This window comes from Mastigoproctus giganteus, chromosome 6 (genome assembly GCF_048544385.1).
Source record: "Mastigoproctus giganteus isolate SK-2022 chromosome 6, ASM4854438v1, whole genome shotgun sequence".
Classification (NCBI taxonomy): domain Eukaryota; kingdom Metazoa; phylum Arthropoda; class Arachnida; order Uropygi; family Thelyphonidae; genus Mastigoproctus; species Mastigoproctus giganteus.
In genome coordinates this window covers 62,875,640-62,892,877 of record NC_143580.1, presented here as the reverse complement: position 1 = coordinate 62,892,877, position 17,238 = coordinate 62,875,640, and the positions used below count along the sequence as shown (strand labels likewise).

At 34.0% G+C, this 17,238-nt stretch overlaps 1 protein-coding gene across 2 annotated transcripts in view; it reads left to right on the top strand.

Moving 5' to 3' along the window:
• Positions 1 to 17,238, top strand: part of hyd (E3 ubiquitin-protein ligase hyd) — a 670,489-nt gene that overhangs the window by 258,535 nt on the left and 394,716 nt on the right. For both annotated transcript variants that reach the window (XM_090375987.1, XM_090375986.1), the window contains exons 18-19: positions 9,743 to 9,824; positions 11,903 to 12,028. In XM_090375987.1, coding sequence (XP_090232113.1) covers positions 9,743 to 9,824; positions 11,903 to 12,028 — 208 coding nt within the window. The remainder of the gene's footprint in view (positions 1 to 9,742; positions 9,825 to 11,902; positions 12,029 to 17,238) is intronic.

Sequence of the window (17,238 nt, the reverse complement as noted above, 5' to 3'; positions counted from 1 at the left end):
ATGAAGTAGCACTCTTAAAAATTGCATCACATGTTAAAGTTTATTATTTCATTAGCATCTTCTTTACATATGTGATCTGCAGGCATTATTTTTTCTGCTGATTGCCTCTGATCTGCAGATTGTGTAATGCACCTTATTTATTTATTGTTTATTTCTTGGTTATTATTTATTAATTATTTCATTAAAAAATAAAATCATCATTTCACATCCTGTAATATTAGCATACCCTAGAATCATAGGCATACCCTAGAATGATCCGTGGGACCATAAATAGCTTGAGAGTTTACGTATTGGGGCAGCTAGCAATTCCATTAATAGAGACAAGGGTGTATGCTTACATCCCCTCTTTGAAACCGTGGTTCTTGGGCGAGATGAACGCTTTCAGCTAGCGCACTTCCGAGCCATTTCCGGTTCCGGTGCAAAAATGGGAAATTCCGGCCTTACACCCGATGAACCATGTGACGAGTGCCGTGGATCTGCTATTTATATTTCTGCTGCCACACAGCAGAAATATGCTGTTGAGAAAGGAGATCGCTATCTCCGAAAGCTACAGTTGTTACGGTATTTTATTAACTTTTTATCATCATATTTTATATTTTTTATTTTTTGTAAATTAAATCACATCAATTTTAGACTACTATATATTTTATTTTATTTAATTTAATTTCATTTTATATGCTCATATTTTATTTTATTTTATTTTATTTTATTGTAAATAAAGTGTTTTAGTTGCAGGATTGGAATTTGTTTATTTGAATACCGGCTGGTGTAAAGTTTAATTGTTCAATATGAATTGGCCCAGCCTTGTAGGCCTATTTAGAGAGAGGCAAATGATGCAAGAAAGCAAGCATATGAGCTTATGTAGCATCAGCCAAAAAAAAAAAAAAAAAAAAATCACGCAGCCCTTCCCTCTAAATGTTTGTCAAGTTTTCTCCTTGAATTTATTGAAGCTATCAACTTCCACAATGACAGATGGAAGTTTGTTCCAACAATTAACCACCTGCTGGCTAAAGGCAAATTTCTGCACATCTGTTCTACAACTGTCTTTTCTCAATTTGAATTTATGCCCCCTTAGGTTCGTAATCTGAGCAAGGGGAATAGTTCGTAATCTGGAGACTAGGCACCTTGAGGTGCCTAGTCTCCAGCCACTGCAATTTGCAGAATTTAAGCCTCTCTTGGGAAAAGGATCCCTTTGTTCCCCTCACCAGTCTTGTTGCCCTTCTCTGTACACACTCAAGCAAATCTGCATCCTTCCTAAAATGAGGCCTCCAGACCTGTACGTAGTACTCAAGGCGTGGCCTGACCATTGTCTTATACAAAGGGATAATCGCCTCCTTTTCCGTGCTAGCGAAATTCCTGTATATCATTGACAAAACCCCATAACCTGCTCTTCTAGGCTATCTGCATTGCTAAGAAAACTTCATATCTGACTGCACAATCACTCCCAAATCTTTTTCATTTTCTACCACCCTAAGTGTAGTACCACACAGTTGGTATGTTCCTCTGGGGGTTACTTCTACCCATATGCAGTACTTTGCATTTGTCAATGTTAAACTTCATTTGCCATTTCTCAGCCCATCTGCCCAAATTTTCTAGACCCTGATGCAGTAGCACACTGCCATTACTGTCATTAGCAACCCTGCCAACCTTTGTATCATCTTTAAACTTCAACACTAAGCCTGATGTACCTTCATCAATATCATTGATAAATATACAAAACAACTGTGGGCCCAACACTGAACCCTGTGGAAATCCACTAATAAAATTAATCCACGAAGAGCAGCGTCCATTGATTACCACCCTCTGTTTTCTCCCACTCAACCACCCTTTTATCCATTGTTGCAGCTTACCCTAAATACTATTCTGTTCCAATTTGTACAGTAGCCTTCCATGCGCAACAGTGTCAAAAGCTTTCCTGAAATCCAAGTATATGATATCAAAATTATTTTTTGCATCCAGTTCCTTTGTAACAACATCATAGTATCCCACTTGCTGTCCGGGGTGAACCTTCTGTTAATAAACTGATAGTAAGTAAGTAATTAAGTAAATGTCCAATAAAATTTATCAGACAAGACTTTCCCTTAACAAACCCATGCTGTGTCTGAATTATTGCTGCATTCTTGTCTAGATGATCCTGCAATGCATCTTTAACCAGCCTCCATTATTTTACCTGGAACCAGAAGTTAAACTAACTGGTCTGTACTCATGCGTGTCACCCTTCGATTCCCCCCTTTGTGAATTGGGGATACATTTGCATATCTCCAGTCTGTGGGGACCTCTCCTGAGTCCAAGGATGCTGTCATAATTATGGCTAAGGATTTGCTTAGTTCCTTCTCCGCCTCCTTTTATATAACTGGATAGATCCCATCCACCACAGGTGCCTTTCTTATGTTTAACTTCAAAAATTTCTCCTCCACTTTGCTCTCAGTACAATGTGTACAGAAAGGATAGAAAGGGAGTAGGGTTTATACTGTTAGTTAAGAAACACATAAAATCTAAACAAGTGCATCCAGTTGACATAGATGGTCAGTGCAATGTTGAGTCAGTCTGGTGTGATGTAGACTCTGACGAGTACAACGAACAACTGCCCCAGAGAAATAGTGTGCCAGTAAATCATATTGTCTAATAATGGGGGATTTTAACCTCTCAGATATATTGACAGGGACTTGTGGTTTGATCACTCGCACACTAGTAAGATTTTTGTTGATTTATTGGATGATTGTTTTCTACAGCAACACGTTGGAGAGGCAACCAGAGAGAGTAATACTCTTAATCTGGTTATCAGCAATGATTATTCGTGCATTATGAATTTGCAGATAAAGGAACCACTGGGTAACAGTGATTACAGTGTCCTGATGTGGGATAAGTTGAAAATTCATTTTCAACTTATCTTCAATATTCACCTTTACTCTTCAATCCTTTCTCTTCATCCTTTGGAAGTATATTGCTGAAAAGCATTATCTAGTCTTTGAAAAACATTGCTAGTTTGTCACTGTGAAGTTACATTACTCTGTATATACAGTTAACAAGCATACACAGTATATATCATTGATATTCAAGTGGATTTTGTATCCTTTTTTACTGGCACTTGCATTCCAGGTAAGAGAAGAGTTAATTTATTATGCATTCACAAAGAATAACTTAGAACTCAGAATTAAAAACTTGCTTCTGAAGTTTTATTAAAAAATATCAGAAAGCATGAAAACCAAAATGATTTTGACAATTGGATCAAGTTACTGTTACTAAGTTTTATAATTTGAATGGAAGAGCTTGGCATTTAGATGTAGTCTGTAGACTGAAGAAGTTTTTTTTATAAACATTTACTTCAGAACTCAATTCTTTTTTTTGGGGGTGGGTCAGTGTGGAAGCAAAACTACTGTATTCAATCTATATGAAACTTTATATTGCAAAGAGACTCATCACTGCATTCTGAAAACTTTACTTTTATTAATTATGAGGTGGAGTTCAGAAAGAGATTTGCATTCATTCAGAAGTAGTTGTGAGAGAAAGATTTTTTTTTTTTTTTTTTTGTTTGTTTGATACCTTGAAATCTCTAAATCTGGTTTTGATCCTACAAATCCCCCCCCCCCCATGTAGTGCTGAATGACGTAAAGTGCCACAAAAAATAAAGTGGAATACAGATCATTGATTCGGTTCCTATTTCTGCAAGGGAAAACACCTGAAACAATCCACAAACAAAGGCCACTGTTTATGGAAAAGACATTGTTATGGTGTTGTTGCACATTTGCATGCACAGTTCATATTTGAAAGTGCATGATGAAGAAATCCCAGGATGCCCAGCAACTACTCTAACAGAAGAGAGTTGCAAAAATTGAGGCATTAATTCTGGAAAATTGCTATATTAGCATCAAAGAACTAGCTGCAGAGCTCCAAATTTGTGTAAGGACTCTGGAGAACATCATCCATCAACAGTACATATGACTAAAGGGTCTGCTTTTTGGATTCCCAGACTACTAACCTGTTACTAGAAGAGAAAGAAGGGACAAATGTACACATGAAATGTTGTCAATGTGCCAGGAAAAATTGAAATATTGCCACATCTTGCTAATTCCCTGGATTTCTTTGGATTTCTTCCTCTCTCCTGCCTGAAGGAAAGAGGAAAAAAACAAAAGTGGCCTGCAGAAGTGTATTAAAAGATGTCAAAAATGTGTAATTTTGCCTGTGATTCTGTTGAAAAAGCGTAATACATGATGTTAGTTTCAACCTTCTGTCACAACCACTTTTGAACCTTCCCCCTCCTCCTTGTAGAATAAATTATATTAAAATTTAAATAGCCATACATTTCAGTTGATTATTTTCTTATTTTTTTTTTTTTATTGCCTGCTGAAAATAAACTGTTACAAAATTTACGTATTTATTTGATAACTGACAGAGTTTCATGGTGCACTCTACAGATATAATGGTGCCACCAGATAACTAATACTATTCATGTGCAGACAATGCGTATTCCATTGCATTTTACTGTATAATGGTTGTATACAATCTGATTGTACAGCAGGCTTCCATTATAACGCAGTTCGCTTTATGCGGATTCGCAATAACACTGTTCTTATATTATAACCCGTATCTGACTGTGACGCTGTCACAGATCACTATAACGCTCTTTTACAGATTGCATTTTTGGCATATTTAATGAAATCGTTTCATTTGATGGAGTTGATAGCTTGAAAATGAATAGAAAAACAGCTTTAAAATGTTTCCCACGCCGACTTGAGAAGTTTTCCCACACTCAGTGAAATTTTCTCGCACGCTAATTTAATTGCAGTACAGTGACTTGTTACGTAGTTTCGAGATCAACATTTTAAAAAATCATCAAGTATATTGCTTGTAATATTTGCGTTATATGTATTTATCCTAAGTCTAGTCATCACTCAGTACAGTGTTAGGCATCGTGTGTAACGCACAGTTTACTTGAACATTGTATCGTAATTAATGCAGTTACATTTTCAAAGAGTTAATACTGGCCAATAAGATGAAAAAGCAACAGCCTCTGGGCACAGTACGAAGAATGTAAATGTAAGAAAAAGACTGAATTTGAAAATTAAATTAGACGTTTTGAAGCGAATCGATTCTGGTCAACGACAAGTGGATGTGTGCCATAATTTAGGACTTGCAACTTTAACTGTAAGAACAATTATAAAAAAAATAAAGAATTAATTTTAGCAGCGGGAAAGATAGCTGTTCCACTGTGAGCAACTATGGCTAGGCCGGCTATTAGGATTGAAATGGAAAGACTTTAACTAATTTTATTGAAGATAATATCCAATGCAGAATTTAGTTAAGTTAAATTTTATAAAAAGAGAGAGAGAGAGAGAGAGAGAGAGAGAGAGAGAGAGAGAGAGAGAGAGAGAGAGAGAGAGAGATTAGTCAATATGATGATCTGAAGAAAACTCACCTAAAAGAAAAAAAAAAAAAAAAAATGTGGAACCATTTAAAACTAGTAAGGGCTGGTTGAATAGATTTAAAATCCAGGGAGAAGCCGCAAGTGCAGATCAAGGAGCCGAAACTTTCATAAAAGAACTCGTTGAAATTATTGAAGAGGGATATTATGTGTTATACTTCTAAACAAGTTTTTAACATAGAAGCATTTATATGTACAAATATTTGAATATTAAATATTTTGACCGACATTTGTGCATCTTTTCACTACCGTTTATTATTGATTAGGAAATATCCTATGTCACCAACCGCAACTCACAAATACATATGTTACCTTATGGGAATGCTGCGCTCGCTTAGCGTGGATTGACTTAGTGCTCTGTTTTTCCTGCACAAATTATCAGCGTTAAGCGGGGGTCTCCTGTATAATACTAATTTTTTTTTTTTTTTTTGTTCTTTCTTTTTTAAATAACAGTCTGCCAGATCTGTGTAAAATGATGTTTGGGGACCTTGAAGTTGGGAAAGGGTTATACTTAAAGGGATATAAAAAAGTTGTAAAAGGGTATACTTGTTGACGCTACAACTAATATACTGTTCCATGTATATTGAATTACCATTGAACCCATTTTTGGTCATCATTTTTGATCACCATTGAATTCATTTTTATCTGTCATTAACAGCAGATGCACTAACTTAATGTGAGTAAAAAAATATTCTGCAAATTTTGTTTGAACATTATTTAATCATTACATGCAGATTCATGGATGGATTTCAAGAAAGTTATGAGTAGTAGCAGAAAAGACTATCAAAATTAGCTCAGTTTCAATCTGGAAAGCAGAGGCTATACTGAGTGGAGAAAGGGCTGGGGGGGGGAGAAATGGAGCATTTAACAGGAGAACATCAGAAGCATCTTGTAGCGCAACGTTATTTGATCATGTTGTGTCAGACCAAATGTTGAAAATTACTGATGAAATTGGAATGAGCTGCCATTAATGTCTTCTGAAATTAAAATTTTCAATAATTAGATTTTTTTTTTTGTAAAATAATAAGAGAAGTTTGCCTCAGTATAATACGTAGAAGGCTTCCGTACGATACTCTCCAGCAATTAAAATGAAGAAATTACAGTAAAAAATAATTAAAAATCAATAGAACACAGTTAATTTTTACTGTAATGTAAGATTTTCGATTTTTTCATTTTAGGGATACTGGAGAGTATCATACGGAAGTGTTCTACGTATTATATTGAGGTAAACTTCTCTTATTATTTTACAAATATTGATATCAACGTAGAACATATTGAGCATTATAGCTCTGGTTCATACTATCAAATAATTAGATCTGTTGTACACTGGTTCACAAAAGTTAAAAAGCTCTGAAAAAATAAAAATCAGAATATTTCAAAAGGCACTCAAACATGAACATAATTATGAGATGTCACCAATTTATTGACCAAAAAGCATGAGATGCACAAAATCATTTAGGGAATGATGTTCATATGAATTATGATTTACCATAGCACAGCATTTCCCAAATGGTGTTCCACAGAACCTTGGGATTCTGTGAGGTAAAATTAAGGGTTCCGTGAAAAAATAATAAAATGAAAAAAATTTTACACATTAAAAGTTAAAAATATTGTATGTATGTTTATATCTGGCGGACAAGAGACAATATTTGGCTCAGGTTGTTTTTACTGCACAGCTTGTCCACCAAACTGCCTTTGTAATTGTAATCTAGAACCCGCACATTACATCGACTGTATACACCGCACCTACCTACCTAAATACTAGGAAATGACGCACAAATGGCTGTGATTGGTTACGCTCTGTGTTTCGATCCGTATTTTTCATGGTGGGAAACGTTTTTTGTATACTAATAATAATAAACAAAAAATCTGATACCATAATTATCATTTAATTAAAAGTAAAACCTTATTTTTTTTCACTGACAGACACGTATACAGGGTGACTGCATTTATTTATGTGACATGAAAAAGGACAAAACGTGTGCCTTCCCCTGGAAAAATGTAACTTTCAATTTGAAGGTATTTGACCTTGAACTGAAAAAAAAATTTTTTCCTGCATTGCATTTTTTTTTTTATGTGCTATGCTAAAAATATTTAAGAGGTTCTGTTATGTTGTACGAAATATAAAAGGGTTCTGTGACTAAATTTAATTGGGAAACTACCATAGCATTTTTTCATGTTGAAAAAATATTGCATGAAAAGGTAATACAGGCAACCCTTGCATAACACGGTACTTCTACAACATGGTTTTGCTCTAACACAATTGATAAATTGTAACAATCCTCACACAACACGGTGCTTATGTAACATGGTTTCACTCTAACATGGTTAGAGAATTTTGACAAACCTCGGAAAGCATGGTAATTTTGAGCTTTTGTGCGGGAAAAACTCTGCTATTATGTTGGATGTAATTTTTCAACATTTCATTTTTTTGTGAATCCCTGCTGTTGATTTGCTAGTCGTTATGCAAAAAAAATTATTGGGAAATCCCTGTATTTTATTTTACTTTATTGAGAAATCCCCACATTAGGTACTGTGCTATAACTCGTGCTTGTTGATCTTGTGGAAAAATAGAGATTTCAAAGTTTTATTACTATTGGATAATGCCCCAGGCCACCCAAAAGATTTAAGTTATCCAAACATTGAAGTAATGATCCTACCACCTAATACAACTTCTTTAATTCAGCCATTAGATTGAGGCATTACATCTACCTTTAAAGCTCATTACATCAGAAAATCATTACAATGGATTTTGGAAAAAAGTGATTCCGAATCTATTGAAGTAATGGAGGCATGGAAACATTTTTCAGTTGTGGACTGTATCAGAATCCTAGTTTTATCGCTCAAAGAAGTAAAACCATCAATATTAAATGTGTGTTGGCAAAATGTATGGCCAGAGTCAGTTCATTCAAGAAATATGGTCGAACCAGCAGAAAACGGAATCCGTGCAATAGTAGAACTTGCTAAGTCATTTTGTTATGACTACTGATGTTCAAGAAGTACTGGTAGATAAAGATGCTGGTGAAGCGGATGTGGTGTAAATGGTATCAGAAGTAAACCAAATCAATTCAGAGGATGATAGTGCAGATGAAAATTCTGAAGTTCTAAATTTTACAATAAAAAACATACAGGAAGGCATAAAGTTAGCCGAGCAATTAGAATCTCATTTTTCGAATGCAGATTCTTTGATTGAAAGGAGCCAAAAGTTCAAAAGGGAGTATCAAAAATTCTTAGTTCCATATGATGAAATTTACAAAGATCTATAAAGCAAACAAACCCAGATTACTGATTTTTTAGACAGAGAGCAGAAGATCCACGAAATTTAGAATGGTGTATTTTTGTTAACATTTTGTTAACGGAATGGTGTATTTTTCGTTAGCTTTTGGAACGTAAACCCCCTTTTTGTACTGGTTCTTAGTCCTGTATAACACTGTTTTGCACTACACAAAATTTTATAGGAACATAACTACCATCTTATACAAGGGTTACCTGTACTCACTTAATGATAGTTAATGTGAGAAAAAAAAAATATTCTGCAAATTTTGTTTGAACATTATTTACTCGTTACATGCAGATACAGATGCGTGGATGAATTTCAAGAAAGTTATGAGTAGTAGCAGAACAGACTAGCAAAATTAGCTCAGAATCCATTGAAAAACGTGTAGAAAACAGTTTTTTATTCTTGTCACTTTAACAGCTTTTTTGCAGGCTTAACTTATGAAACCCAGATTTCACTTAAAGCCATTCCAACACCCATCATGCCTTATTGCACCTGTGGTCACTATATTCTACTGTTCTTCTGTAAGTCATTCTTCTTGCCCTTTGTTAATTTTAGGGATGATATTAAGGAAATTTTCGTATACTCTTGTCTTGCCTCTGATTCAGAATAAAAAATAACTTTTTAGATTGTGATTATATTTATTTTTCTCAGTAATCATTTCCTTATTATCTGCATTGCGACTTTTACTTTTTAGATTAATTTTACTTGTGCACGGATTTCAATGCACGGCTATTTGTGCATTCAAATTGATATATTTCCAGAAATGCCTGTTCTATTGCTGACCACTCTAATGTAGTTTTTCTAAGACTTAATAGTACACCTATGCCTTTGCTATGCTTTTATGATATGTAATGAATATCATAAAAGCATGGCAATCAGTATTATGTAGATATACTCTTATTGTATATAGCTTAATTATTTGCCTTATTTTAAAGTGGCCAGATAATATAAATTTTGTAATTTATGACATCTAAGTATTCCCATAATTGTTGTTTTGTTAAATTGCTCAATAATAATATCATAATTATTTTATAATATAGCATCAGACTCTTCTTCCACCAGTTTTGAAATGTGAAATTGAAGCTGTTAGGCAGACTTTGGCATCTTTAGAGAGAGATTTAGGTATATATATTTTATACTTGTAGTTTTGTTTAATTAAATTTAAGCATATTAATAGGTTTCTTATGTAATGATATAATAGGGAATATTGAGGGGTACTGAAACGGCAACATGACAAGTGTACATACAGCTATATATAATAATAATAAAAATCAGCACATTCTTTTCAAAGTATCCTCCGTGGGGTGCGGTATTATATACTTATCCCATCATTTGACTAATGATTAAATAGTCCTGACCATGTTTTGACAATACATTTAATTTCATCCCACATTCTTTATCTATGACTTGGTTAATGGAAACTGCCTGCCCTGAAACACAGCACCAATTCTGAATTGAAGATTGATCTTAGGAAGTCAAAAATTGCACAAAAGTTGATTAATGACAAAAATAGGGTATGCTACTGTAATAAGGCCTAGAATAATTATGCAGATTGGCTGAGAAGTGGTAGTTGAGGTTTAACATAGATAAATGTAAGGAACTGCACTTCAGTAGTGGTTAATCTCAGCATGACATATCATTTGGGTGGTACAGCACTCGGGCACTTCAGTAGTGGTAATCCCAGCATGACATATCATTTGGGTGGTACAGCACTCGGGAGTGATGGAGAATGAAAAAAATGTAGGGGTAAATCTTTGGCCAGTGCAAGCAGGCTGCTAGGACAATGCATTGGTTTCTGTCAATGATATATGAGAATTTTGCCAGTTTTGCCAGCAAGGATCAAAAAGGTCCAGCCTCATTTTCGGTAGGATGTAGATCTGTTGGAATGGGTGCAAAGAAGAAGAAGAGCAACAAAATTAAGTCATGGACATAAATAGTTCTCCCAGAAAGACTTTGGGATCTGTGAATTACAAATACTTCAATTTACAGAACTAGTAACCTAGGCATCTGTGAGCAGACCTGATTGTGCTTGAAGTGCTTAAAGCTTTGACTGGGTTGAACAACTAAATGCTTATGGTATCCTTTTTTGAATGACACACAAGTGGACATATTTTAAATTGAAAAAGGATGGTTATGGGATTGTTGTGTTGGAATTTGCCAGTACATGTGTTACTGTGTATTCTGTAGTTTCGCATGCTGTTGTATTATATTTAATGTTGATTTCAGGAATTTTGTCCTAATCTACTTATGGTACTTTCTGCAGTTATTCTGCTAGAATTAATATTTCTTTCTGTCATATATTCCATCCATGTAACACATTTATATCTAATGATACTTTTTTTTATGAGTTTTGCTCAGTAGGGAATTTTAAGGTTGCTCATATTTAAATGGACAGCATGTGGGGAAACGGGCATGAGAAGTTTACTGGATAAATTGTGGGCAGCATATTAAAATGTTGCCTTAATAATATAATGTAAAGTGATGCTAATATTATTAGAAAATTTGTAACTTAATTATTTTTAAATATATATTTGATTAGGTAAGGATTAAATTTAAATTCTGTATAATGAACATCTATTAAGTGATTAACCCTTTCAGTAGTATTATCAATTGTCGTGTAATTTTTCTATTATGTACTGTCATTTGTTATATGTGTTTCCAGTTAATTGTAGACAGTTTTTAATAGATAGCAGCACAGAAAAAAAAAGGTTTGAAAATTGCAAAAGGAGGACCTGTTGAACTCAGTGGTCTGATTTGGACTTACAAAAGCTGAAATTGCTAAATTTCTGTGGAATTCAGATTTTCAATTTGATAAAACTGACTTATTTAATACATAAATAAATGTAAAGAATATTATTGCATAAAAAAAAAGAACCTGCTTTTAATTACAAATTTTTTCCAAAGTTTTCATGCAATACAAATTTCAAAATTTTCCAAAAATTTATGTTCATAGAGCCCACTGCTAATTCACTATAGGGGACCCACCCACATGTAGCAGACTTACTGCTAATATAGTTAAACACTTAACAGCAGAAGGCGGCAGGATTTAATCTGTTTTGTTAATTCATATGTAAAGAGTCAAATATTCTTCAGTTCAATCAGTTAATGAAATACATAAGAATTAGTAATGCAAAAATGATTTTAAGAAATGAAACACCATTTTAATAACTGAACTTTTATAATCATTGTTTCATTTATAGGTTCCCCAGGTGCTCAGAGTATTTTACAGTCCATGTTAAATGAACGATGTGATGGTAACAGAAACATTTTTCATGCTGCAGTTACTACTTGTTTTCCTGTATCTAATAAGGATTCTGATACTGGAGGTAGTGATGATTTAAAATAAAATCTTCATTTCCTTTTCTCATTTATCTTAGATTAAATTGATATATTTCTGTAAATGGTGTGCCTCACTTTGTTCACTTACGTGTATAAAATTTTGCCAATGCAACAAAAACAATAATAATAAGCTGAAAGAAAGAAATGGTACTATGAGGAATATGTCAAATAGGAACACAATACAGAATAATAGCATCCCACATGTTACTGTTTGTTTTTATTCCTGCTACTTCAGGTATATTTATACATGTATTTTTATGCATCACACTTATTTTAAGCTTTGAGCCAAAGACAATACAAAATAGTGAAAAATGAGGATCTACCATATGAGGTATGAAGAATTTAATTCAAAAACTATTTTTTGGGATAAACATCTTGTATTTTTTGTGAAACAAAAGCCCCCCCCCCCTCCATCCTCTCTCTCTCTCTCTTTCTCATTTTGTTTTTTAGCATATTGTAACAATTAATGCAATGAATTTGAATTATTTGTTGATACTTGTGGCACATTCATGGGTAGTTCTGGGAAGGAGGAAAAGAAAGAAAAAAAAAGAGACAAAGTAAAAAAGGTTGTGGATAAAATAATTTAAAAGGAAATGTTAATGCCAGCTGTATGATATTTAAAGTTCTTGCTATTTGAAGAAAATGTTTAAAGTGATAAAGTGGAAGAGAGGCAAACTAAATTGTTAGATTTTCGCTGTGCTCTGTACCAGGAGTGGCCAACTTAATTTGTGATGCGATCTACTTTTTTCCTTCAAAATGTGCCGCCGCGATCTACCATATCAAAAATTTCATTGCACAAGGTGCACAAATCGAGGGATGACTATATTTAAAATTCGTCGTGATCGACCGAAATTAAATCCGTGATCGACTCCTTGGCCACCCCTGCTCTATACTGTTAAAACCTGTTCCAATTTAGCATATGAAGAACAGGAGTGTTATCAGAATGATAACACTCCTGTTCTTTAAATGCTATATTTCTGCTTGATGACTTGAGATATTTTGTTATTAATAAATTATAATGTGCAACAAATACAACACATAAGAATTCTTACCATTTTATTGTACTGTCAGTTGAATTAGTCACTAGTGCTATACAGTTTCTCCTCTTTTTAGTAGTAGTAAATGGTGCAAGAAAGCAAGTTATATAGTATCAGCAAAAAAAAAAAAAAAAAAAAAAAAAAAAAAAAACCCCTACAGAATTCCTCCATCCATATGCTCCAAGAATTTCTCGTTCTTTCTTGAATTTATTCAGAGCATCCACTTCCAAAACAACAGTTGGAAGCATGTTCCAACAATCAACCACCTGTTGGTTGAAGACAGACTTCTCTGCATCTATTCTGCAACCACCCTTCCCAAATTTAAATTTATGCCCCCCTCATGTGTGTAGTCTCAGCAATAGGAATAATGCCATTCACATTCAACTTAATCGATCTATTCAAGGCCTTAAACATCTCAACCATATCACCCCACGTGTGCATAGTCTCCAGAAGCTGCAATTTGCAGAACTGAAACCTTTCTAGGTAAGAATATCCTTTTATTCCCTTCACCAATCTGATTGCCCTTCTCTGCACCCATTCCAGCAAATCTGCATCCTTCCTAAAGTGAGGCCTCCATACCTGTATACAATACTCAATATGTGGCCTTACCATGGCCTTGTACAATCGGATAATCACCTCCTTATCCCTGATAACAAAGTTTCTGTACATCATTGACAAAACCCCATGATCTGTTCTGCCAGCATGTCTGTACGCTAAGAGAATTTCATATCTGACTGGACAATTACTCTCAGTTCTTTTTCATTTTCCATTACCCTAGGTGTAGTACCACACAGTTGATAAGTACTCTGGGATTACTTCTACCCATATGCAGTACCTAGCATTTGTCAGTGTTAATCTTCAACTGCCTTTGTAATTATAATCTAGAACCTGCACATTACATCGACTGTATATGTCAACTGCCATTTCTGGGCCCATTGACCCAATTTTCTTAGATTTTGTTTCAGTAGCGCACCCTGATTAGTCATTAACAGCCTGCTTATCTTTGTATAAACAGCAAACTTTGACATTAAGTCTGATATACATTCATCAATATCATTAATAAATACTGAAAGCAACAGTGGGCTCAGCACTAAACCCTCGGGGATGCCACTGGTAACATTAGTCTATGATGAGCAGTGCCCATCAATAACCACTCTGTCTTCTTCCACTTAACCATCTCTTTAGAGCAGTGTTTCCCAACCTTTTTTTTACCATGCCCCACCTAAGTCTTTCTAAAATTCTGATGCCCCCTATGTAACGTTGGGAAACACCGATATACATATTTTTTATATTCAAAAATTGAATTATTTCCTAAATGAAGCCTAATTACAACTTGTTCAGGACACAAAACTTAGGTTTTAGGAAGAAATCATTAGGAAATTATTAAGAAAAAAACAGTAAGTAAATTTTCAAAACATATAATGGACAACTAAAATTCAAGTACAAAATAATTTATATGAAAGATTTTTTTATAATATTTTAATTTTTAGTAATTATTATTTAATTGTTTAATAATTTCAACATTCCATGTGAAGTCACTTCTAGATGAGTGCACTAAATTTAGTGAGACCCTTGTGCTTGATGCTTGCCGCAGAGAGATTTTATATTGGGCTCCAATTTAGTCAGCTTCAGTCTCAAGTCTCCCCGTTTTGTGATATCCAGTCGATTTCTTTTCTTTAGGAACAAATCATTTATGGCACTAAATCCACATTCAGCTAAATATGAAGATGGAAACGGTAACAATAGCTCTCTTGCAAAGTTGGTTGAATTTGGGTATTTAATTTCTGTTTCATCACAAAGCCATGCCATCGCTCCTTTTATATTGAATAAAGTTTTAACTGACTCATCATTTTGCATTTCTGAGAGTTCTTCTTGGTACTGCATTGATACATCAGACAAATCCACTAACATTGGTTGCATCATCCAGGTTGGAAAATCAATTTGTTTTAAATCAGAAAACCTTTCTTTTAAATCAGCGGACAGAATTTTCAGATGATCGACAATAACAAGTACAGCGGTATCAGTCACTTCACATTTTTGCAGCCAACGAAACTGTTCAAAATTTTTGTTACAAATATATTTTTGACATAATTCAATAAATGTAATGAAACCAAATATCTTCGCTTTTGCATCGACGAGAGTTTTATTTGTTCCTTGAAGTTGTTTATTTAATATATTTAGTTTTTCAAAGATATCGGCTAAATAACTCACAAATGCTTTACCATCGACCGTTAACAGATGCTTCATTTCAGGTTTGTCACTTAAAAAGTCACTAATAGTATCAAATAGTTCCATGAATCTTTTCAAGCAGTTCCCTTTCGAGAGCCACCTTACTTCAGTGTGAAGTAAAAGTCTCACATGGTCTCCATTTTGTTCTTCACAAAAAAGCTTGAAGAGACGCTCACATTTGGCATTAGCTTTAATAGCATTGACACATTTTATAACTGATTTTAGTACTTCATGAAGAACAGGCGAAATATTTTTAGCTACCAAGTTTTCCCTATGAATAACACAATGCACAAGAAGCATTTCTGGATTCTCATCTTTCATCAATTTTAAGCAGCCATTTTTCTTGCCCATCATATTAGGAGCACCATCTGAAGCGCAAGATGTTATATTTTTCATTGGTATATTATTGTCATCTAAGTAATTTTTTAGCTTATTATATATATCTTTGGAGGTAGTGGTGCTCTCTAATGATTTACAGAATAACATTTCTTCAGCAAAATTACCTTTATCAATATATCTCACATAAGTTATCAGTACAGCTTCACTGTCTCTCAAAGTTGATTCATCCATTTGCACTGAGAATTTTCTTGTTTTCAGCTTTCCAACAAGTTGTATTTCAATATCTTCACTCATTTCATCTATTCTTCTGCTAACAGTATTGTTATTGAGTGGCATAGCTTTCACTTCTTTGTCATCTTTTTCCAGAACTGTTTTAAGAAATGCTGATATTGATGGTTTGATTAAATTCTCTCCTATAGTATGATTTTTCCCAGATTTAGCAATGAGTAAAGAAATTTCATAACTAGCCTCAAGAGTACGATTGACAGTTGCAGTATGAGCAATAAACAGAGACTTTAATGTTGCTCTTTTTTCAAAATTCTTCTTTAAAGTTTGAAAGTAATCTAAATCTGAATTTACGTGAGCATTATGTTTCGCCTTCAAATGCGCCTCAAGACGACCTCGCTTCATTGATTCGTTGGTCAAGCATTGTTGGCATAAAAGACAAAAAGGTGACCTTTGATCGTGGATAGCGGGTATGAAACCAAATTTTAAGTATTCCTCTGAATACTGACGAACTTTTTTTTTACTTGCACTACTCATTTTACTGCGCAACTGAAAGAAATAAATATAAGATAAATCAAAAACTAAAAATAAACTATGCATTAAAGTTAATTTAATTTTATTTTAATATATCAAAATTAATTATTAGTACGCTTTTTGAATGAATAAATCACACGAATTACTGAATTCGGGCTATTAAATCTGTGGTCTCTGTGAACAAGCAGATAAGTCTAATTTGTCAAAAATGAGATAAGTGCACTATAATAAAGTATTTATTATTTACTATTATGTGACACGCAGCTATCTTCGTTATTGTAGTTTTAGCGTGAGTAATAAATATTTGTATATTCGAATATATGCGTGTTTATATGAGAGTGTGAAGTTTATTTTTCCTCTCCTGCAAATTCGAGTTTTTGGACTTATTTGCTTATTTACTGAGACCACAGAAATACATATATGACAAATACATACCATTGTATTTCACAGTTCTTCATTAATAATAATTCTGTGCGTGGACAAAGTAATTTTTATTTTAATCTGAGATCGTCAAACCTATCCAAATGTACAGTCACGATGCCCAAACGAGCGTTTGTATGAAAGGAATTACCTATTTCATATAACATGCTGAGTTTGCGGTAGGCTACAGTAGACAACCACTTTGCTTGCACATTGCATATGCCATAAGCAATCGTCCAATACAGTATGTACTATTCCTTCACTAGGCATAGTAAGCAATACTCTCCGAGCAAACTGTAGTTGATATTACTCCAAACTTTCAAGTGCAGCTCTATAGAAAGTACAACATTTAACGAATGCTTATTTCAAATTGAGATACCAACAATTCTTCTTTTGTACAAGTTAAATCATAG